Source organism: Sebastes umbrosus, chromosome 19 (genome assembly GCF_015220745.1).
Source record: "Sebastes umbrosus isolate fSebUmb1 chromosome 19, fSebUmb1.pri, whole genome shotgun sequence".
Classification (NCBI taxonomy): domain Eukaryota; kingdom Metazoa; phylum Chordata; class Actinopteri; order Perciformes; family Sebastidae; genus Sebastes; species Sebastes umbrosus.
Genome location: NC_051287.1, coordinates 27,463,414 through 27,489,156, shown reverse-complemented (window position 1 = coordinate 27,489,156; position 25,743 = coordinate 27,463,414). Strand labels below are relative to the sequence as shown.

Genomic DNA, 25,743 nt, shown 5'->3' with positions numbered 1-25,743 from the left:
TTTCAGACCACATTCAGAGGTGGTCTGGGCCACATATGACCACATTCTTTCAGCAGTGTGTAGTGAATGTGTCCTGGTCACATTAAGGACCGCCTACTCAACTGACGTCCCGCGAGCGCTTGTCAGCCTCGCGGCATGGAAACGGCCTCTGTGCTCTGCTGTATCCTGTCGGTACAACTATATTTTATTAAAGTATATCTGATCTATAGGTTACATATCTACAGACTAGGCACAGGAAGTGCATTGTTATCATAAAGTGGGTGATGTGTCTGTTCCGGTGGTCTGCACAGAGACCCGTTGCCCGTCAGTTTGTTTCAGCATCTCTTTACTCTTTCACTCGAGCCTCACTGAAGCACTCCTTCACCTTCTAAGTTAGTTGACTGCTTCTCTTTCTCCGTACCCTTTATTCCCTGTTTTTCTTCTCTTTACTTCCTCTTTCTATCTCTCCACTCAATTTTCTCATCTCCCTTTGCCACATCCCCCTCTCTTCTGTTATGTCTCCAGATGACAAGGCCACCAGACTGGGTTATATGCAGATCTGGGTGCAGGTATAGAGCTCAGGTTGTATAAGGCTCTTAGCAGCAATTGCTGCTTGAATCAGAGTGACAGGTAGCCTCGAGCTGCTCTTGTGGATCTTTACTCTTTCTTGCACTCCTCAACTGAACACAAGAGCAGCCATATGCTGCTCTCTTGCCTTCTACCAGAGGGTTATTTCATTAAATTCAGACTTTTTTTCCCTTCTTTCTTTTCCTTTTCTTGTCTCCCGGCTGCTTCAGGCTTAGCAGGCTGGCCTGTGCTGCAGATATGAAAAGGATCAACATTGCAAGCTTCTCAACAGATGGCTGTAAGGACTTATGTTAGATGATGTCCCCTTCAGCAGGAAACGCTGCTCAGCCAAGAGAGCCACGGTTACTGTCCAGCAGAATCAAGTGGTGACCACAGTTGTTGGAGGCAGGTCAAAGCAACTGTTTAGGGAGGTACTTCATGTTTGTTTATGATAGTTCCTGGCAGCTGCGCTCAAGTGTTCAGTCTGTTGAGTCACCAGGGGGACTCCAACTCCAACTGTGTCAACTGTCAAGCAGATGTCCAGGATCAGGAGGAGGACAAGTGGCATTGCACATGCTTCAGAGGAAGACTGTGTGCCCAAGTGGCCACATGCATACACATTCACTCATGTCTACCTACATACATTTAGGACTTGGGCACTTGGTGTGCGAGTAGTGAAGGGAAGATGGAGTAGAGGGCAATTTAAGATGTTTACAGAAATCAAACGTTTTCATGCAGTGAAAAAGAAGAAGCAATTCTGATGTCCTGATTGATCCTGACTGATGATTTGACAATCGGGGTGAAGAAATGAAGAGGTGAAAAGAGTGAAGTCATAAGTGCTATGTTGGACTGATTGTCATGGGAAATTCAGGAAACTCAATTGAAATTCTTTCTCTCTCTTTTTTTCGCCATCACAAACTCTCCCTGTCTGGCCAAAAAAACTCCTTGTCAAGCACTAGAATATCTGTGACGTCTTGTCCTCTGTAGCGCCGGCTGATATTTCTGGAGCTGGCTGAGCTACGCAGATCCCAAACACAAATTCTCTCTAGCAATTCAATAAAAAAAAAATCCAATGATTGAATCCTGTCCCTCGTGTGACAGCTGCAGCCCAAGACAAACTACGGTGACAAATACATTCATGGGAATCACAGAAATTGCATTTCGCATGATGTTCGACGTGGAGTTGTCACTCAGAATTATCTGGTACTTTGGTGAAGAACACAGTGGAGGGATTTCAGCACAAATACAAATTAAAAGTTAAAAGAGCAGAGACAGTGGCAGAGAGGGAGAATTTCAGAGCTGCTTTCAAAGCCGCTGCCACTCCGGTCTAATCTTTAAAGTAACTGTACACATGCACCACTATGAAAAAAAAGGCAAGAGAAAATGAGATCATTAATAGGGATGGCAAGGCAATAGATTTGTGCATTTATTATGTGGAGAAACAACATAAACAAGCACTGCGCGAAGTAGATAAGCAGGCTGCCACAAAGCTGCTCTCGGCCAGTTGGGCCACTAATCTGTGTGCTGTGGCCTTCAGAGACGTCACCATAGACCGTGTGAAGAAGAAAGCAACTTTAAAAGACACTATTAACTATGTATATTTATAATTACACATAGCGTATGGCAAAGCATTCATTATGGACTTAATGTACACACACACACACGCTCACAACAGTCAAACTCGCACATCCATGACTTCTGAACGCATCCATAATGACATTTTACGATTTATGCCTGACCACCAGGCTTTGTCAAATTCGGCTGTAAGCATTTCATTTCTCTAAAAAAAGATGCCTCCAAATGGAGTCGTTCTCTGTGATCACGCGTTTTGGGCATTAAACCTCCGGGATGCGGAGTTAATGGGATTGCTCCTGTTTTGCTTCTGGCTGTGGGCTGCATGGTGGCTGGAGGGGAACCGACTTAGAGGAGACAAGAAGAAACCAAGCCAATTTTCACTTTGTTGCCTCTCCAGCATGGCCAAGACATCCAATTCCATCAGGCCTTTGCTGCTGGGGCGGCTGATAGAAATGGGCCCTAAGTCCTGTAGCTGGGCCAGCTTATTCCCTTATCTTCTAATGGCTCTGATAACGGATTGGAGGAAATGGTGTCAGAATAAGTGCTGCATGACCCGCTGCCAAAGACCCTGATTAATCTCACTAAGGAACAACAGGAACAAGCTATGGGTATTAAAGATGCTCTACTAACACTAATATCATTTACATATTTGCTAGAAGAGCAACAACTGGAGTATTTATTATCTCACAACATAAATGTCAACAATACTAAAAGAGCTTCCTGGAGACTGTAACCCAGCCATCTGACCCAACCTGAGGTAACGATCTGTCCTCATGGATCAACTCAAATCTCTATTATTTTCCATTCGGACTCACCGGGGGCTTTGTAGAAGCCGATGTCTTCCTCGGTGAGAGGCAACAGGTAGACTTCACCTTCCTTCCACAGCAGGGGGTACTCCTGCCCTCCGGAGAACTCTCCCGACCAGCCATCCTGATCTGGAGATAGAAGTCAACATCAGAGCTATTCTCTGCATCACAGACAGTCTGGATATACTGGATGGTGCATACTAGTGTTCACAAAGAGTTCAAACATTTGAGCTCCTACAGGAGATGTGTTAACATTATTTTATCTGTCATTAAGAGAGAAAAAACACAGCAGCCCTGAGAACTCAACACGCTGCAACCAAAGAAAACACATTCAAATACAGAAACACATTGCATATACAATAAACCAACCAAATAGAGAAAACACAGGCAAATATTTACATAAATCATATTTTTAATGAATAATTTTCAGCATATTATCTGCAATAATATCTGAATCATGCACCTAGAATGTTAAAACTGAAATAAACCTAAATCATTCATTTTCCAACACCATAGGAAGTCAACTTAAGTGCATTTCTGTTTTTTGTTGTGTTTTCTGAGTTTCTTTTTTTTTCTGCGTCTGCAGCTCGTTTCGTTATGCTGCATATGTGTTATCTAATTGGTGAATGTGTTTCTCACTTCGCCAGAGTTTTATCTCCTTGCAGCATTTTGTCTAGATCAGTGGTTCTCAACCAGAGGTCCAGAGGGTCCGTGGACAAATGGGGAATAGTTTACTTTCACTATTTAATTTACTATAGAAGTGAGCCTAATGAGAGCAAGAGTCATAAGAGAGACTATTCTCATTATAGGTTTCACTTCCTCCACGGTTACCTCCTCAACTGTCAACACGTTTTCATCACTTTATTTTCGGCATCAAAACGGCTTTGTTAACCTCGACGTCACTTTAGGTTTAGGTATCAAAACCACTATCGTTAGGTTTAGTAAAGAGCTACATGGTTGGGCATAAAACTGCTACGTTTGTACAGTGAAAATGACGCTGACCGCTGGGAACACGGGACACCAACGAACAGCTGATTGTAACGTGATGCACGGGACACAAACAGTTCATCCACCTGCCCACCCGGTGTGTCTCTTTTTGCTCTTCAAAAAACGCGACCACACTCTCGGCGCTCTTTCTCGGAGCGTTTACTGTTGCTGCGGATGAGTTTACAGTATATTATAGTTAATGAAACCCCGGTGCCTTTCATACCGCTGCTAAGTGGTGCCTTGTTTGGCGGTGACATACGCCGACGGCCGTCACAACGCCCCGCTATTTAACGCCCTGGGAATGAGAACGGACTGCAACTGTAGTTGACAACTATAGAATTCTGGTCTTAATCGTACCTAACAACCAGAATCTTTTCAGATGGAGATCACTGAAGCGACATCTGATCAAATGGGGGTCCGTGACCTAATGTGTATCAGTTGAGGGGTCCCTGTCAAAAGGCTGAAAACCACTGGTTGATGCTGTACATGTGTTGTATAATTGATGAAGATGATTTTTCTATTAGTTTGTGTTTTGTCTTTTTGTCTTTTCTTAAGTTGCAGGGCGTTGAGCTGAGTTTTTATCTGCTGTTCCTATAAACAAATAAAACAACATATCCAATAAAGTTGATTTACAGAAAAAAACATGCACAGTCCACACTCATTGATAAATAATAGCATAATAAAATACATGGTAGTTAAGGAAAATGAAGACGGTGCAAATTCAGAGAGAACAAAGTTAACATTGTTGGTCTTGTTAATTTTAGCTGGGTAATAACATTCCCACAGTAACAAGGGAACCTCATTAGTGGCTGGTGAGTCTGAGACAGTACCTTCGATGAAGTCAGACGTGATGTTGACAGCAGCATAATGATTGGATGAGGAGCAGGCCAGCGAGTGGCCAAAGCAGAAACACGCTTGGCAGCCTGCTGGGTTTACTTGTTGGAGGTTGAAAAAGCCTGGCTTGCATCTGTAGATACATACGCACACACCCTCATGCATAAAATGTTATTAACATGCTGCACATTGCAGCTATTTACCACATCCTGGCTGTAGTGTTATTCTTATAATCACTTTAAGTTGGTCTCAGTGCAGCAGGCTTGGTGTGCTGGTCCGGTTGCTGCAGGCCGCAGTGTTATGGAAGAAGGGACCAAATGTAGCTCAGCTGCAGGGACCCTGAGCTCTGACCTACAGACACTAGCTGGCATATGGGTGGGACAGGAACACCGCTAAAAATCAGCCACTACACTAGTCACATTACACAGGAGAGGGGCCTGCTCAACGAGCCGTGAAATCAGCAAAAAAAGTCAACAAACAGTGAGCACAGAATTATTCAATAGTTTGAGACCTGGGGCTGTGTGTACTGCTAATGTCACAGTGAGTTTATCTGTTTGATCCTGTATCCCAGAGGAGCCAGATAGAGACAGACAGGAGGAAGCAGACACTTGGTTATTGACATGTTGTTACAGTCATGTTCACTGTCAAAAATAGTCAAAATGATGGGCAGCCCCGAGACTGGGAGCAATTTTTAGACAAATTATTCTTACACTTTTAGTGTGCTGCTGCACCTACAGGATGTGCTGACCTGTCTGCTCGATGTAATGTACTTATATTATACAACAAACAAATAGGTTTTCATTACTATAATATCTAGGAGTGATCAAATCATACAATTAAGACATTAAAGATGAGACATTATCAAAAATCTATATTCTGTATACAAACTGATGAATGGATAGCAGAGGCGTCAGTTGTTAATTGTGGAGGACTTTAACAGTTGCCACGGTAACCACAGGTCACGTGCACACATAAGCAACAAGCTTATAACACACCTGCCACAGCTCTGTCCCTCCACGTTTGGCTTACAGTGGCAACGTCCGTCCAGAGGAGAGCAGTCGTCCACACTCCCGCTGGGGTCACACTCACACGGCCTGCACACGACAAGTGGCGTGAAAATGAAAGATATAAATCCACTGCACTTGACACGTGTACATTGTTAAGGAGGAAGGAGCGAGGATTTTAAAGACAAGGACGATGTAATGTGAAATCCATAAGGGTATTCTCTATTCGCTGGCCCCCTTCCACATCACAGATGGTCAGCTACACAACAGCCACCCTGGAAACAGTAGGGTGTCTTGCTCAAGGACGCCTCAACAACATAGATACTTGTCTTGGGCCTTGAACCTGGGTCCACCTTGTGAATGTGTTTTCTACTCAAATTCAAAAAGCACAAGTGTCCTTGTAACAAAACATCATCACTAAAACGCTTGATATAGTACACAATCTATCACAAAATGAATGGATGTAAACAACCTTGGTAAAAGCTATGCAGTGTGTATGGGTCAGCAGTGACTTGGATGATGTCAAAATGTGATCACCTTCATTGATTGATTACTTTTGTTTGAAACTGTAAAACATAATCTATTTTTTAATGAGGCGCTATTACAAATAATTCAATTATTCCAAGGCAAGCCGTCTCTACTTGTTTCTGCTCCAGTGGTCTGAGTAATTCACACCTCGACTCAACAGCCTGATTTTGCTGCATGAATGAGAGAAAGCAGTGTGTGTGCGTGTGTGTGTGTGTGTGTGTGCGCATGCATGTCGGCATGTGTGCATGCATATAATAATGTATTACTGTAATAGAATTTTGTCTGTGAGAATAATCCAAACTAGGGTCAACTCTACTTTTATTGCCTACTTCTGATTTATGAATTTGTTATCGGCAAAATGTGTGATATTTAATAAAGGAAATGAGTTTCAAGGGTTCTTAATCAGTAATGTGTTTTTTGATAAATCCTCCTTTATCTTGAGCCTCGCTAAACCACCATTAAGTGATGGTTTTCTTTGTGGACATCTGAAACAAGCTGTAAACACAGCACTGGTAGATTTAGGACCACTCAGGTGGTATGGTGAACATGTTAGCTAACAGTTCCTTGGCCATCCAGATATTAAGCAGCATTAGCATTCATTTGGAGTTGTGTATTTTTCTACCTGGCTAATGTAAATCCAATATTTACTCCAATTTTAGCTCTAGTTTGGTCTCCACCTTGCCTGGGAAGAAGACAAATCTGCGACCTCATGTTTTATGTGCTCTGGGACAATCACAACTGTTTATCCAATAGGGGGCGTGTTTGAGACAATGACTGCACAAAGGAGCAACAACCGCCACGGCTGCAGCTGATGGTGGAACTTTCTGTCGCTAGCTGGACGGGATATTTTCGCTAAAAGAAGAACAATTCACTTTGCTTTTCTTAAGGAGAAAGACGTGTTTGCTGTATATCTGACGGATTTGGCAAAAATTGAATATGTCAATAATATGCACGCTGTATTGTGTTTACATTTTTCCGTTGCTCAGGCATTATTATTTTTTCAGACCCACTTTGTGCCAATTCCAGCCGTAATGAGAGGGGAGCAATGGTACTCGGGCACGGTACGAATCAATCGTACCTAATATGAAAACATCCATTATCTTCTTTAGCTGCTAAATGCTCCATTCTATTCGTAAGCTAGTCACCAACTTTGTCTGTCTGCTGTTTGGTGCTGGACAGGAAGCATACAAAGGTTTTCTTAGAGCTTTTTGCTGAGAACATGTCTACTGCGGCTGGAAACAGAGCTGATGAGAGCCGTGGGACTGAACCTAAACACTAGAGGGAAACTGCAGAGTTGTCTAAGGACTGGACAGATTGTAAAGCCCAACAAGGAAAACTTGTGATTTGTGATATTGGGCTGTACAGTATAAATAATAACTGACTTGACTGACTTGACTAATAATTCTCTGTGGGTTCGTCACTATGAGTGACCTTTTTCACACGTCATTTCATCCATTGTTTATACAAAAATATAGATTGTAGCAGCTTTAAAGTCACAAGGAAAAATATTAACATTGTTCGTCGACAGCTAAAACTGTCTTCTACTCCTCTGATCAACAGTTAATCCACTGTTTGTTGTCACAGTATCCACAGTTAGTGGTTGAGAAATAATGTTAACACCAAACAGTAATTGATATGCGGTTCAACACTATCACAATTTAGCATTCCCTCGGCAGATTGAGGGGGTCAGGGAGAGCTAGGATAGACTTCTTATGAATATAAATACTACAACATACTTATACGCACGCACACACATATGCACCGGCATATAGACATTTACATGCAGGCTCATATGCATGCATACTCAGTAGGAGAGCTCTCAGAGAAAGTTGGAATGTGCATTTCATCATCAAAATGTTTGCAGCAGGTCAAAGGATCTTTAAGTTGCAACAAAGGATGCAATACCCCCCCCCCCCCCCGACCCAGACCCAGACCAAGTGTGTGAGTGTGCAAAGCCTCAGAGGTAAATCAGTCTCATATCTTAGGGATGAAAGCAACTCTGCCTATCTGAAAATCAATTAAACCCGCTGAGCTCGTTCTTGTAGCATACTGAAACAATCATAATCACAGCTAAGTACAAATATAGAAAAACAATACTTCAATAGACGTATTAATTTTGTACTTATTCAGGGCGCCACCTCAATTAATAGAGAACAATTGCAATCAGCCATCAATCTGACAATTATGAGATCTTTGTTTCTAATCAGTGATTCATTTGTCTCTGCAAGAAAACACCAAACAATATCTCTTTAAATGAATAGAAGCATTTGTTGGCTAGACGCTAAATAATTCATGTCATAAATAAAGCAAAACACTGGAATTAGCTAGTATTACTAAGTTGAATTATTCATGATCTATAAATAGCTTACTAATAAATAGTTGGTGACAGTAAGAAGAGATTGTGGATGCTTGGGTCAATAAAAGCAGACTAACATGGGATAATGTTATGTAAATCTAGACTACACCAACCTCTCTAACTAAAGCATTATGCATTACACTGGAAAGCAGGAGCCTTCTTGAGGCTAAGTTTGTCCTTGGGGTTGGCTGCGGCTAAAGCTGTTCTCTGAAGTTTCTGAAGGCAGCGAGGCTGGATCCGGTCACCATGGTAACAGGTGGAAGACACCCCGCATGGTGTCTGGCTCGGTTCTGAGGGATCTTCTTCTCCTGGTCAGGACGGCTGGCTGACCAACCAAAGCACTGACCGTGACGTACAGGAGGAGGGAAGTTGTGAGCAAAGCAGCGTCTTTTTAATTTGATACTTTCTAGGCTTGAGTCAGCATGACAGGATATTTGCCAGTAGGTTGTCATTTGTCCTAACATTGAATTGGAAAGGGAAAACATACTGCATTGTCCTCCAATTATTGAATTACTTCTTAAACCTACAATAGATGATTTTTTGGCTGGGGGGCAGCAGAAATATGCTGTAAACACAACACTGACATAGTAGGCTCATTCGAGATGAACTGCACCTCGCCTGGAAAGTGGACAAGATCAGGCGGCAGCAGCAGGAGCAGGGGGGGGAGGGGGGGACGGCGACAAAAAGCTGCAGTCCAGTCGGAGAGTTTCCAGCAGCCTTCAAAGAATATACAGGAAGTCATAGAAGTAGTTACATCCTGTTAGATTCAATCCGTAGGCTACTTGTAGTTTGCAGACCACATTCAGATTTATTTATATTTGTTTGTAATTATTATATATGGAAATGTGCGTGTATCTGGCATTATTCTATCCTTTATTCTTTTCATGTCTGCCTTGTAAAACACTTTGTAATGAGCACTCATTTTGAGTGCTATATAAATAACCGATGTGATCGGTTGTGCGCAGGCCTGGCTCATCTCCAAGAAGCCTAATATCGTCTATCTTTTCCTCTAAGTCCAATACTCACTCTCTGTTTAGCCCTGTTTGGTCTCCACCAACTCTTGAGGCAAATATGTGTCTCTCTAGCTGCTAAATGTTCAGGTATGTTCACCAGATAGTCCCTAACTGACATTTGGTGGATTGATCAGATCAGATTGTTTTGTGTGATACAAGACTTAACTAAAATGAATAAGACAAATAAGTTTGCTTCATGAAATGCAGTATGGAACCACAACGATTGATCACAACAGATGAAATGGACATTAATTCTTGTAAGGAAATGATAATATTGATTAAACAATTGATTAAATATACGTGTTTAAAGACCAAAAGAGGCAGAAGGCAGTGACACGTAGGACTTTTAGAGGTGACATGAATAAAGTACTCTGTGCTGAGTCTGATTGAGATATTTGCAGAAATCTTGATTAAATTAAATGTTATTTTTTTAACTAAGTTCATGTTTCCATGCAGAACATTACAGCGCTCTGGGTTGGCTTGCTTTTTAGAACGGTTGTTAGCAGTTTGATAGTGTATCATCCTGGTACTCGCTGATAAGAAGGTCACTAATTCACAGTGGTGTCACATAGAGAAATGAGCATCGTCTTGTTTACGACTGTTTTGCAGTTTGATAAATTCAGGCTTGGGGAAGTTAGATCTGCAAAACAGGGAAGATGTATGAACCAAAGTCTGTGTCTGTTGTACCTGTTTCTTTCTATTAACCCCTTCTCTCTTTTAACAGGGCTATTTATTTTTACCATTTCTTTAGTCATCCTTTCAGTCTTTGCTTTGTTTTTTGTGTGTGAATCTGTGTGTGCACGTGTTGCTCACCTGCAGCCACTAGGACCAAGCGAGTGAAAGCCAGCCCGACATGTGTCACACTTCTCCCCTGTCACGCCAACTCGACACGCACACCTTCCTTCTACATCACACTGCAGACTCACTGAACCTGGGAGGGACAGCAGACGGATCAGCAGGAAGAAAGAAAAGAAAGGAGAATGAAAAGGGGACACAGAGGAGGAGGACAAATGGGAAACGGGGAGTATTTTCAAGAAAATGAAGGAAAAAAACCTACAGAATCCATAAGGTGAATTACATGAAATGGATCAATGTATCATTAATAATTTGTCATGACGGGGATAACTGAATACCTGTTTTTGAATTCTGTTCAAACCCCCGGAGAGGAGCTTGGAGGAGCAGGATGTAACCTTGCAACCACACTGCAGCTGACATACTGTAGCTTTAGATAATGGAGAAAAAAGACCAGCTGGGGTATTGTGGACATGAGAGAAAAGGAAGCCTGATGGAGTCTGCCATAACCTTTGATCAATATAATGGACTCCAACAACTCTGTGCAATCACCTTCCACTCTCTAGGAAAGACTGCTGATGGATTTGTCCATTTCTTTGTCTGCTTCTCTCTCTTTACCTTGATGATGGTGTAATTAAGAGCCCAAAAATGAGACTGTGTTTAATGAGTCTCTTCATTGATAACGTTCAGTGAGTCAACTGGATCAGTTTACAACAGTAACAGCAGTCATGGGTTTTTTTAATGGTCATTTGGGAAGCTGAGGCGAGGATAAATCTGATGAGATGTGGAAGACATGAGACGAACAAGATTGTATAAATTATGAACCAGAAAAGACTCTTCTCTCAGGCAAGTCAGTAGTCGAGTAGTATAATGTTAATAATGATTTAAAAACATTTGGCCATAAAAACAGCAACAATTAATCCTATGAGTCATCTTTGTCTGTAGCTAAATCCTGCTTAGGGTGCCTTATTGTGCCAATACAGCATTCTAATTTAACCATAATTACATTTCCTCATGCTGGAGAAAACTAAAATAGTGAGTAATTGATATTTGCATGGATTGTAATTAAGGGTTTTAAGTTCTTATAAAACAATGACGGCTTTTGCATCTGGAGTTTACCGTTAATATTGCAGTTGCAGGGTAGGCAGGGCTCTTCAGCAGATCTCCTGTAGTGGTTCTCTCTGCAGCGCTCACAATGGGGCCCATCAGTGTTGTCTCTGCAGCTCACACAGCGCCCCCCACTGCCGCTGCTCCGGTACTGCTCCATGTCAAACACACACTCATCTGACCTCCCACTGCAGTTACACTCTGCGGGCGAGGGAAAGAAAGCAAGAAAGAGGAAGAGCAAGAGGTCAAGTGAGGAGAGACGTGAAGAACAAGGAAAGAGCAATCACAGGTGAAGAAGTGGGCAGAGGAGGCAACAAGGTAAAGAGAGAGAAGACAGAAATAGATGGAGGAAAGAGACAGAGGGAGCGTATATGTGTGAGAGATTATGTGTTCTGGGATTGGATCATAATTTAGAGGCTCGCTGCTAATCTCATTTCACACAGGCCTAATGAGGAGCCAATCGGCTGTCAGGGGGCACTTAGATAACAGTAATTCATGTTTATACAAGAGCAAATTACTCAGCTGATAACACACACCATCACAGCTCTCATACCCTCCCATCAAATCCCTCCTTAGTTTACCAGTTACCCTGAGGGGGGATTTAGGTGAAATTGCCCATTTTATTATGAATCAAGCTCTCTGTTGTGTCGGCAATAACCATATGATTATTCCTTCCTGTTAATAAGGAGCTTCTCAGCTGTGTTCAACTTATTAAAGATTAAATAAAACATATCACCAGTTGCTTTTAAAACCCAACACGTCACTAACTTGGGATTGATGGTGAACAACTTTAAAAGGATTTCATAAAGAGGTTTTTTGTTTCATTTGGGTGTAACTAATGTTACATTCATTAAACTTGTATTCTTTTTTTTTTTTGGCTACTCGGGCAACAGGCCATAACACCACTGATGGCTAACATGTTAGTTAACGGTTAGCCAACACGTCCAGCAGACAAGAAAACAACACTAGCGTCCATTCAAAAATCCAATATTTAATCTCCTTCTAGCTTTGTTTGGCCTGGTGTGAAAGCTGTCAATTCAACCCCGGTGCAGACAAAACATCGAACCGGACTCAGGTGCAGTTTGTTTGTGGTGTGAAAGCAAAGGAACCAACCACAGGATGTTATGATAGCAGATGGGTGACTTTAGCATGATTTCAAAAGCCACACTATTAATAAATCCATCTGCTGAAAAACCAAAACAATGAGCTAAAGACGTTAAAAAGCCAGGGTGATAATTCTCTAGTTCTTCATTATAAGCTACAGTGTAGTTCTGATGGATGGAATGAAAAGATACTGAGCCTTTGCACTGTTACGAGTGGCCTTTTGAACACAACATGCACCTGTTGACCAATGCTGAGGCCTTCGTTATCACATCTGCAATCCCTCTCTGCTCACAGGGCAACAGCATCTGACACAAACTGACATAGAACACATAGAAAGTCACCGCAGCATGACTCACTTCTGATTGGCACTGGTGGGCAAATAGACCACAAATAGGACCAGCCGGCTCTACCTGTCAGCTCCCATCCACTCTATCTTTATGGTGCCAGGCTGGCTGATAGCCAGGCGGCAGTACTGTCAACAGCCTGAGCCTCTGTTGCATTTCCTTTCGTGGCACAAAATCATGTTGACCCTGACAACATCTCATCAAATGTGATGTAATCCATGATGTATACTGTTATACCGGGAGAATGTCGATACTCCCAGGCTATCCTCAATAAGTTAACAATTATCTCTAAATGATGTTTTATTCACAGAACTTTAGGTCTATCAATAGGTTATGTCAACAGTTACTTCATGTGTGAACCGAAGCGAGGACAATGACTTTATTTAATTATGGTCCTTCATCCTGAAATGTGCTCCAGTAGAATCTGAACATCTGGCTTCCCATCCCTCTCAGCAAGATCAAAAGTAGATCTGCTAATGTTTTAATTACTTGCGGCTCCAGTTTTTATTAAGCTTTTTGTTTTTACTGTTTTGATTTGGTCATTTGGTTCATTGTTTGGTCATCTGAACTGCAAAATAGGTATGTGACTAGAAATATTTTGGATCTTTCCCCACTGTGTTTTATGACTCTATACGTGTATTTCTAATGATATAATGTACATTAACAGCCTTTGATGTTGATGCCATATCAACCTCTTATCTTGAATGAAAAGACATCAAACCATTAAACTAGGGCTGTCAAAGTTAACGCAATAATAACGCGTTAACGCAAATTTGTTTTAACACTAATTTCTTTAACACATTAACGCAATCGATCTTTCGGAGGTTGTAGCGGCTCAGTTTTAAAGCTAGAGTGAAGATACTGGCATTATATGAAACTACAAACCTGATGAATCCATCGGTACTAACCATGTCATACTAGCCTGTTGGTGAAGAAAAACTTTCATGGCCATTTTTCAAAGGGGTCCCTTGACCTCTGACCTCCAGATCAGTGAATGTAAATGGGTTCTATGGGTACCCACGAGTCTCCCCTTTACAGACATGCCCACTTTATGATAATCACATGCAGTTTGGGGCAAGTCATAGTCAAGTCAGCACACTGACACACTGACAACTGTTGTTGCCTGTTGGGCTGCAGTTTGCCATGTTATGATTGGAGCATATTGTTTTATGCTAAATGCAGTACCTGTGAGGGTTTCTGGACAATATCTGTCATTGTTTTGTGTTGGTAATTGATTTTCGATAATAAATATATACATACATTTGCATAAAGCAGCATATTTGTCCACTCCCATGTTGATAAGAGTATTACATACTTGACAAATCTCCCTTTAAGGTACATTTTCAACAGATAAAAAATGTGCCATTAATGAATTAATAATTAATAATTAATCACGTTGAACTATGGACAATTTCATTTAAATTTAATTTAATCAATTTAATCCATTTAATCAATTGACAGCCCTATATTAAACACATTATAAGACTAATGTTAAAATGAACAGTGAGTGTAGCAGAGCAGTTTAAAGGTGGTGTATGTGGGATGAAGACTGCTACAAGCAGTGCACACAGACAGTATGGCAGAGGGAAACTGAGACAGAGCAAATCACTTAAAGCTGTTTCTCAACAGATGCAACACAAAGACCTCTGCAATCCTTTCCACAGTCCTGCATTTGGCCATCTTGACCACATTTAGGTCTGCCCACCCACAACCACCCTTTCCACATGCTTTCCTCAGTCTGTGCATCACTCCACACAAGTAAGGAGGCAGACTTAGCTCCACACTCAGTATGAACACAATAGTGCGCAAAAGACTTTTTCCTGTGATTGATGGAGCCACCTCCTAAAATATTATGCCTCACACATTTTTGGATGAGAAATCTACAGGATTACAATAGAAATGCTTTAGAATACAACACTATGGTGGTCGCCTGCAGCCTTCTCAGCCATAAATTCAATTTGTCTCAATTATATTGACATGTGGTAGTTGCATTTTTTTGTCGACGGTGAGCAAGTAGAGAAAATAAACTAAAATGTGACTTTCGTACATAGCTTTATACAAGATCAGCTTAAGGTTGATTTGTATGAATGGTTGTTGTGTTAAAAACCTTGTCTCCTAGAGACTATGTTTATATACTAGACATTTGCAAAGGTGGCACTTCCGCCACTAACATAAGGTGTGTAAGGACATTCGTAGTATTTGTAATGTAATTTCTAGGAGGCAGGTTTGGTGTTAATGGTGACAACCTGTGAAACCAGTCTGGTATGAATGGTCACACATTCATTATCCTGTGTCATACATGTGGTTTATTTGGTAGCAGTGGTCAGTAAGACAGGACACCAAAAGCCAAAGATCCTAAACTACTACAGATTCTGTACAACTTCATTGTAAGTGGATGTCTCCACTACAAAAAAAAGACTTCCTGCATTGTCTCTGTGTGGGAAAAGGGACGGCCCAGTGCCTTCAGTGACCATGAGCCAGTGGCACTAACCTCTCTCGACAGGCTGGTCCCACAGCACTTCAGGCTCCTGCTGAGGGGCTTTCAAGGACTTCATTTGCATATCAAGCCCATATAGGCATGGACGTTGCCCTAATATTGCTCCTTGGGGCTTTGCCTTATGGAGATTAGCCTGGACACATAGTGAAAGCCATGTTCATTCTATATCTCCAGTGCTTTTAACAGCACACAGTCCCTTACAGCCCAGAATAAACACTTATTGCAGTATGGTATAGTAGCACTATGTAAAATCAGTATGTATGCCTGTGAAGTGAAGTTGCAGTTTACATTCACGTTTGTCCAAAATATCATCACTTCGTCATTTTATCCTATTCGGCATTTGTGTGAAATTGTTATAATTAGCATATGAATTCTTCAGTTACGGTCAAAATGTGTTTTGTGAGGTCACAGTGACCTTGACCTTTGACGACCAAATTCGAATTAGTTCATCCTTGAGTCCAAGTTGATATTTGTTGTAGATGTTATGAAATTCCCTCCAGGCGTTCCTGAGATATCCTGCTCACGACAATGGGACAGGTGTGAGGTCTTCTTTGATCTTTGACCACCAAATTGTAATCAGTTCATCCTTGAGTCCAAGTCAGTGGGAAACCCCCGGGTCTGAGAAGTGAAGCCAGTGCAGAAGTGCCACATTCTTTCTAACAGCCAGCAGGGGGCGACTCCTCTGGTTGCTAAAAGAAGTCTGGTTGTATAGAAGTCTATGAGAAAATGAGCCTACTTCTCTCTTGATTTATTACCTCAGTAAACATTGTAAACATGAGTTTATGGTCTCAATCACTAGTTTCAAGTCTTCTTCAATACAGCATGATGTTCATTTAGTAAATGATGGTCCCATTTAGAGTCAGACAGACCATAAAGCAGGGGATGCTTTAGGGCGGGGCTACCTGGTGATTGACAGGTCACTACCACGGCGTTGCCCATGTGTTTTGGTCTTACAACTTTTCACCCCCTCCCTTTCACAGTGTGTTTTCCATCCATCCATCCATCCATCTTCAACCGCTTATCCGGGATCGAGTCGCGGGGGCAACAGTTCCAGCAGGGGACCCCACACTTCCCTTTCCCGGGCCACTTTAACTAGCTCTGACTGGGGGATCCCGAGGCGTTCCCAGGCCAGTGTGGAGATATAATCTCTCCACCTAGTCCTGGGTCTTCCCTGTGGCCTCCTCCCAGCCGGTCGTGCCTGGAACACCTCCCTAGGGAGGCGCCCAGGGGGCATCCATACTAGATGCCCGAACCACCTCAGCTGGCTCATTTCGACGCAAAGGAGCAGCGGCTCTACTTCGAGTCCCTCACAGATGACTGAGCTTCTCACCCTATCTCTAAGGGAGACGCCAGCCACCCTCCTGAGGAAACCCATTTTGTCCGCTTGTACCCGCGATCTCGTTCTTTCGGTCATGACCCAACCCTCATGACCATAGGTGAGAGTAGGAACGAAGACTGACTGGCAGATCGAGAGCTTTGCCTTAAGGCTCAGCTCTCTATGTGTGTTTTCAGTTCATGAAAACAACATTTTGGTTGCGTAAAAATGTCTAATTCAGCATTCGGTTGTACTTAGCTCCACCCTCTCGTGTCACTTCTGTCTGCAAAAAGCCAAGATGACGACAGCCAAAAACCAAGATGGGGATGGTAAACATACCAAACTTGAGGCTTCAAAGCGGCAGTTCGCAAACAAATGGGTGACGTCACGGTGACTAACGTCCACTTCCTATAGACAGTCTATGGTCCAAGTGGACGTTTGTGCCAAATTTGAAGAAATTCCCCCCAGGTGTACCTTAGATATTGTGTTCACGAGATGGGTCGGTCAGTCGGACGGACAACCCGAAAACATAATGCCTCCAGCCACGGCCGTCGCCGCTGAGTGATGAAACCATCAGAAATCAGCTATTGCGATGCAAATACTTCCTGAACTACCAACCAAATGACATAATGTCATACATGAAAATATATGTAAATTAGTGAAAGGATGAAATATCAATAATAGGCGAAGCCCAGGTTATGTATTAGCTGGAATGAGTGGAATAGGTGAGACCAAACTATGAATATTTGATTTATGTTATTGGGGATAGCAAAAAGGCTGGGATTATGGAAGTTTGGTGGTCAATGAAACCAGTTAGAACTAGACCTGGCACTCGGAGAGCGCAGACCTCCACCAAGCTCATTGCCCCCCCTCTCCATGCAGCTTGCGCCATCATTCAAGTGTATTTTTGTTTATGTTGCGATCAGCTGGACGTAGCGGAGCATTGTAAAACACTTCATTCAAACTGGACAAAAACGAAATAAAACTCACCTAAACCATCGTCGTTACTCTTTCCAACAATCACCAAGTGTGCTGTGGTCCAACTCAACTGTAATTTCACCGAGTTTAATGTGAAAAAACTAAATCTACGAATCTAAAGGTGTCTAAAGGTATCTAATGGATTGTTCATTGTGCTACACCCCTTTCATTCAAATCCATCACAGACTTTTGGAGTTATCCTCCAAACAGACAAACCGACAAACCAAGAAACAAACCAAGAAATAAACCAACAAACCAACAAACCAACAAACCAACAAACAAACCAACAAACCAACAAACAAACCAACAAACAAACCAACAAACAAACAAACCAACCAACAAACCAACCAACAAACCAACCAACCAACCAACAAACAAACAAACCAACAAACAAACCAACAAACCAACAAACCAACAAACCAACAAACAAACCAACAAACCAACCAACAAACCAACAAACCAACAAACCAACCAACAAACAAACAAACCAACAAACAAACCAACGGCGGTTACATCATAACCTCCTTCCTAGGCCTTCGGAGGTAATAAAAACAAATATCAGTGACAAAACAAACAGCTCTAACTTTGATTGGATTATGAGATTAAGCAGGCAGCAAAGCCTGGTTTTTGGAGGCTAAAGGAAGTCGCCACTTCACCTCACCTGCACGAGAGGTGATGCAATTCACCATCTTACTATCTTCTGCCCTTTATATGAATCATATCTTAGTATTGTTGCAGAATGCATTGCAGAGAGGGATCACAATCCCTGCAGGCAAAATAATTTCTCATTTTTACATCTAATTTGCTGGACGAATGAGATGTCGGACTAGCCAAGAGAGCAGAACACCAGCAGTGATAAGAAACCAGCTCTATGAGGGATCATGCTGAATCCATATCTGTACGACCTTTAGTGTACTGTTACAGACAAATCAGACCTCTACCTAACCAATACACTATTGTACCTGTTACCTTTGTGCTTAGGTTAAGATGTGTTTTAAAAAAAACAGCACGAAAATACAAGATCAGCCCAGTTGTCCATCAACACTGTTTACACCACCAGAGGAGTTCTCAAGTCTCTTGACTGTGAAATACTCATGATTTCCTCTCAATTCAAGCCAAAGGTCAAGGTGTAATGGCAGTGTCTGCAGTGATACATACAAAATGAGGCTATCAATATAATATATGTTTCACTCTTTAATGTTACTTTAGTTTTAATATAGCAAAGAGTCAGAAGTGTGTTTTAAATTTTATTTTATTTTAGTGTGACTTCCTATATCATAGGAGCAGTTTGGCATTTTGGGAATTACGCTTATTTGCTTGGTTGCCGGGAGTTAGATAAGATTGATACCAGTCCAGATCCAAGAGACGGTAAGTTTAGCTTAGCATGAAGACTGAAAGCGGGGGAAACAGCTAGCCTGAGTTGGTGGTACCTTTGATGAATGGATGAATGAAAAGAAAATTGCAAAGCTCTTTGTCTTCCAGACTATAAGTGCAGGACCATTTACCATTTGCATGTATCATTGATTATAGTGCACTCTCTGTCCTCTTGACTCCTTGTGGCCTGCAGGTAGTCGAGTTTACACAGACCCAACTCCGCTACATGGAGCGCAATTGTAATGCGGATCATGTGGACGCAGTTGAGGTGGAAAGGACTTCCACTTATAAGTGGAAGGCTGTTGACAGGTGCCAATTAGCATTTTGGGAGGGAAACAGCAGATTTCAGATTGTTATCACACTGCTCAAGATACATCCTTAGGGTGGAAACACAATGTGGCAACAGATGATCAGTATACTGTACTGTGCTGTACTGGATAGGGTTTGGATGTGGACGGGACTGAAGGGGAAGTCATGTCAAAATATATTGTTCCAATTTCAAACTCAAAATTTGTATAAAAGGTTGAAAAATAATACATTATGCTGACAACTACTTTCAATACATTTCACAACTCTTGTGCATGAAAATCGACGGGTTTCCGGGTGACATCATCACGAGATGTGCTCCTAACGCTGTGCTCTTGTGCAGCAGGCCAACAGCAGGAGTTTCCTGTATGCTAACATTACCTGCGTGAGGGGGACTCTCTGTGCTTTTAACCGGTGATGGTTTGGGACACACACAGGTCATTTTGTCATTACTGGTAGAGCTAACCACGTTATCATGACATTTGGGCAGTTAGTTTTCTATACCTGCTGCTTGATTGTCTGTAAATGGGAGTACTGTGTATCTAACAAAATGTCTGTTTTGTGCAGAAGCATTTGGGGTTCAGTAGTAGATCATAGTTTTTTTTTTTTTGTATTGTCCTAAAATAATAGCTAGAATACGAGTTCACAAAGAGAACACAAGAAGCCAAAACGAAAATACAAGAGGAGATTAAACCAGATTTTCGGCTTAAATCTTACATTTATTATATATATCATATTTCACACTAGGAATACTATCAGAGGGCTTAAACGATAAGGATCTGCACTATTATGAGTGTACTATTGCTATTCCAAAAAATTATCACAGTCTCCCAGCTAGAACTACAGCCTTCAACCCTAAATCAGTGGCAAGAAAAGGCTTTAAAGTGTCTTCTTACTGGAACAGCCTCAGGCTAAGCCGATGACAGCATCAAACAAACAATGGAAATCATGAAGACCCGCAGCAACCTGCTCGGGCTATAAATGATTTCGGTCTCAGAGGGGGAGAATCTTGATGATAATGACATCCCATTTCACCCCCCGATACGCACAACATAAACACGCACGCACACACAAACAACCAAGCCTCTGCATATTTCTCCACACCTATTTTAAGACCACAATGCAAACAGCGAGCAAAAACAAATCAGCAGTCTTAAAAAGTTTTAATAAACAACCTCGAATGAGAGTGAAATTCCCAATAAAAACACTCGGACATGTTCACATAACACTGAAACACTCACATAAACAGCCCCCATGGAGCTTCCATTTACCACCTGCTACTACTATTCACACAATAACAATAGCAAAGATGGCTGGAATAATCGCGCATGATTGTCACTGCTGTTCGTCTTTTTGCTCTTTGAAAGAAGTTCTAAACCCGAAGCAGTAAATATCTCAAAATACAATAACCGCAATTGACATGCGGCTGTATTTAGTGGCCTGGAGACGGAATAAATAGATACGGAATAGAAACACGATGGAACCGTACTGCATCACTAAAGTAGGTTGGCATTGTGTCATAGTGTGTGGGAGGACTACGCTAATTTGCCTAATTGACCAAAGCATTATACTCACACACTCCAAGGGTCGCCAGCGGGGTTAACATGTTTAAATTATGGTGCTTGTTCTCTACTATTTCAGGCATTCTGGTTGATGTACTGTACATTGTCTGTCACCGAACACTATATTATTTGATCTTGCTCCAACATGCAGAACCTCTGAGTTTCATGTGATTTGCATACATGTGCAAATATCCAAACACAGTGCGCTGACTGAGATAAACACTCTTTTTATTAACAGTGTACTGCAGTTGGATTTTCCAGGATGCCTGTATGTGATACGAGGCTGCTTATTTGAAATGAGATAACTACAAATGTGAGTAATACGTTAGGTTTACTGCATGCGGTGCCACAAGAGCACGATAAAGAGGATTTACAGTTGAAGAGTTAAAGAGGCAAAAAGACACCAATGCAGAGATTAAGTACTTTATTAACTGAATGTCACTTTGTGTTTATTTTGTAAAGTTCAGGTTTTATCATAGTTATTTTCTTAGTCTTGAGTTTCATGGTTTTCTAAGCCCCAAAAAGGTCATGAGTCTGTTATAGTTTACTCTCCTCGCTAAAAGACTATTTGCTCAAATATTGCTTGAAAGAGACACTTGACATTTTTGCCAGATTTGTAGGAAATTGTCGGTTTCTATCAGCAGCGATTGCACTCATTGTGAATAGCCAACATAATTGCGTTTTGACTTACCGCCACCTTTCTTTTTGGTGCAACGATAATTGGAGTGGATGTTGCAAAGTGTTTGTGAATTAGGTGCTGACTCTTATTGGTATGAGTGTGTTATATAACTAACTATATCTCCATCAGGTTCTGTTGTTGTTGTCAATTGCTGCTGCACTGTGCTTGAATAAAAGCTTTAGAATAATTGCTATTATATCAATAATAACACTTACATTCTTCAATACATTAATTACAGTTTTGATAATTCTAGTTTTTGTGTGTACTGTATTGGTATGTAAAACAAAGTTAAGATGTGCAAAATATACAGATGAGCTTTAAATTAGCTTTGACTGACTCTTGTTTTTCTTGGGTAGACAGTCTGGTAACACTGATATTTCCACAGTGAATGCAGAGACATAAGGACCAAAAGTGTCAGAATATTTAATCACGATTAATAGCGTGATTGTCCATAGATAATCGTGATTAATCACAAAATAATCGCACATTTTTGATCTGTTCAAAATGTACCTTAAAGGGAGATTTGTCAAGTATTTAATACTCTTATCATCATGGGAGTGGACAAATATGCTGCTTTATGTAAATGTATGTATATATTTATTATTGTTAATCAATGAACAACACAAAACAATGACAGATATTGATCCAGAAACCCTCACAGGTACTGCATTTGGCATAAAACAATATGCTCCAATCATAACATGACAAACTGCAACCCAACAGGCAACAACAGCTGTCAGTGTGTCAGTGTGCTGACTTGACAGCCCTAGTATTAACATTAAGCAAGTAAAGTGATAAAGCTCACAACATTATTCTCATCACTGATCTTCTTCAGCTGCTGGGTTCTAGATGTACAGTATGTGACACACAATACCTTCCTATGGATTTTTATGGATTCTTCCAGGCTAAAACCGATTCATAACAGAAACAGCACACATATCAAACGTATTGAAGTTCAGCACATTAACGCATGCTCTAAAAATAAAGGCCATACATGACTTTCCTTTTTACTTTTTCTCTCAGTTCCTGCAAACCAAAGATCATGTTCCCTCTATTCGATTCAGCCTGTTTTATATATTCTGATATTGCACCTTATCCCTTCTACCTTATTTCAGAGGAGTCTAAAATGACATGCAGCTAAAGCAGTCTCACACTGCAAATGGTGCTGCTGCTGCTCTCCAAGCTTGATATTAGGTATAACAAACGCTCTCAGTCCCCTCAAGACCACAAATGTTTCACACCTTTGACCTCTGACAACCTCAGACATCTCTCCCTAAACCAGCAAGTAGAGGGGCGGGTTTTACCTCTTGGTAGTCACAAACATGGACAAAATAACACACTGCATGCAGTTTTTACAGCACAGCAAAATTCATTATCTTAAAAGTAGAGACACAATATGAAAGATACATTTTGCCAAACAGAAATGCTAAATTAGACACATTTTGAAATAATTGTATAAAGCAATTTCTTTTCATCTATAGCTAAATGTTATATAATCCTCATTCTGCGATCTCAGTTTGTCTTGAAACATAAAAACAACTTCATTTCTACTGTTTGTAAGCTTGTTATAAAATATATAGTTCTATTTTACCACTTGGTGTATTTAGTGTATCACCAGAACATAAAACTATATCACGTAGAGAATGGTACGGCTGCTGTTCCGGTGCCTGACAGGGAAATATAAAAGGTTGGTGGGGCAAACCAAAGCAAAATGAGTTTTGGGCCAGATAGAGATGTGCAATTACATTGAGCATTCAGTATTTTGTTTCCACATTCTGTCTCTTTTATATGGCATGTGTTTATTTATTAATATAGTGCATTGATTAAGTTGGTTGCTGTACTCTATTTAAGACGCCATCTGCTTGGAACCAAGAGTAAGAGTAATTAAAACAAGCTTGCTGCTTAATAGAATTCAGCAAAAAAACAAATACAATTTGTGAGCCACTCTCCTTTATGGCTTTTATCCCTCAGCCAATTACAATTCATCCACAACAGCATTCAGTAAACGTGCACGGTGTGATGAGCCAAACCTGATAATACTCATGCTAATTCATTCATACAGAAGCTCTGAAGGGGCGATGCCTGCAAACATATGGTGCACATCGAACAACGCATGTGTATTCACACATACTAATATTCACAGAAAAACACCTTCCCATGAGCCTTTACAATGCAGGCATTTTTAAATCAATTAATTACATTCAATTCAAATTTTATTTCATTACTGTGTGTTTTTGCTTGAAAAGTGACGGCAGGAGATTCAGTTTGGCTGGAGCTATGATGGAGATCTACGATCTGAAGGATTTAGAAATAGCAAGGACCAGAAGATGCATAAAGAAATACAAGATTTGAGGGACAAATGGATAAGATATTGGGTCAAGAGGTGGAGAAAAAATCAGGATTCATAAAACAGGCATATAACGAGCTGAACCCTAAATCCACTAAATGACGTGCCCGGCGGCTACGCAAACAACAGGCTGACAACACCATTCACAAAATGAAGGATCCCTGTACACATAAATTGAAGGGTGAGCCAATAGAGATAGAACATATCTTCCAGGAGTATTATAGAGAACATCTACAATAGATGGGGAATCAATGAGGATTTGTTTAAGTACACTAGAGCTATCCTGTATTGGAAAGATATCAAATAAGACAATCACAGCATATACCTGGGAAGATAGAGATGGCAAACTAACAAGGCCCCAGGCAGCGAGGCTTTCGGTACAACATTTCAGAACCCAAGAACCTTTAATTAGATTATCAAAGAAGGCAAGACACTCCTGTCATGGAAAGAGGTGATCATACACTAATACCCAAAGAAAACAAAGAAGGAAAACTGTAATATCTACAAAGCGATATCAATTATAAATGTGGACTATACGTTATAGAGGTGGGAATCACCAGAGGCCCAACGATACAATATTATCACAATACTTTAGTCATAATACCATCTTATTGCAATTTTAAACATTTTGCGATATGCGATAAGATATATTGCGATATATTGAAATGTATGACCGTTTTTCATCAGCAAATTATGCAGTTTATCTAATAAGATACCGTTTCAACTCGTGCTCTGAGTTTTCTTTCACATATCTAGAGGTGATCTTCACTCAGACTGAGCCCGCTACAACCTCTGAAAGACAGAGTTTATGTAATAAAAGGTTAATACTTGATGTCTGTGTATCGATACAATATTGCACGCAAAATATCACAATACTATGCTGTATTGATTATTTCCCCCACCCCTAATAAGTTATATACTTCAATTACTTCCAAACAATTTGAATAGTTGAAATGCCAGTTTTAAATGATGAAGACCAGACTGGGTTTAGAACTAGAACAGTATTAGACAGAACAACCCTACATATTATACACAGGATTCAAAAGGAAAGTAGGCCTTTGATAGGGTTAATTGGGAATTCTTATATCAAACAAAGATTTGGCGTTACTGAAGATGTATTAAAGCAATTTACCAGCAGCTTACTGCAAGGGTAAAGGTGAATATATTAACTGAGAGATTTAGGAAGAGGAACGAGACAGGGATGTTGTCTCAGCCCTACCCTGTTTGTTATCCATATTGACCCAATTGGCCCAAGCGATCCGTCAAAGATAGGGAGCTGAGGGGAGTAGCTATAAGGGATAGGGAACGTAGAATTGGCCTTTTCACAGATGTCAACGCCTCCTTTCCAAGGATGACGGGGATCATGGAGAAATTTGATTAGTATGCATGATATAAAACTAATATTTAAAAAACTAAAATTCTCCTATTCAATTATGCATCTCAACGTTGTATGGAGCCAATTATAATCGCATCAACCAAACATAAGAGAGGATATAGAAACATGGTCCACATACCCAATAGATTTTAGCACAAAGATAAATGTGGTGAAAATGAATATTTCACCAAGGCTAATGTATTTATTGCAATCCCTGCCAATAGAGGAACCTGAAACAATTCACACAATGGGATAAATCTGTATCTATTTATTTTGGGAGGGAAGAAAGCCAGAGTCTGATACACTACACTGCA

At 40.9% G+C, this 25,743-nt stretch overlaps 1 protein-coding gene across 1 annotated transcript in view; it reads right to left on the bottom strand.

The window, feature by feature from the left end:
• lamc3 (laminin, gamma 3) overlaps positions 1–25,743 on the bottom strand; it is a 134,246-nt gene that overhangs the window by 70,846 nt on the left and 37,657 nt on the right. The window contains 5 exon segments of the mRNA XM_037753305.1: positions 2,937–3,056; positions 4,745–4,881; positions 5,744–5,842; positions 10,463–10,580; positions 11,561–11,749. Coding sequence (XP_037609233.1) covers positions 2,937–3,056; positions 4,745–4,881; positions 5,744–5,842; positions 10,463–10,580; positions 11,561–11,749 — 663 coding nt within the window.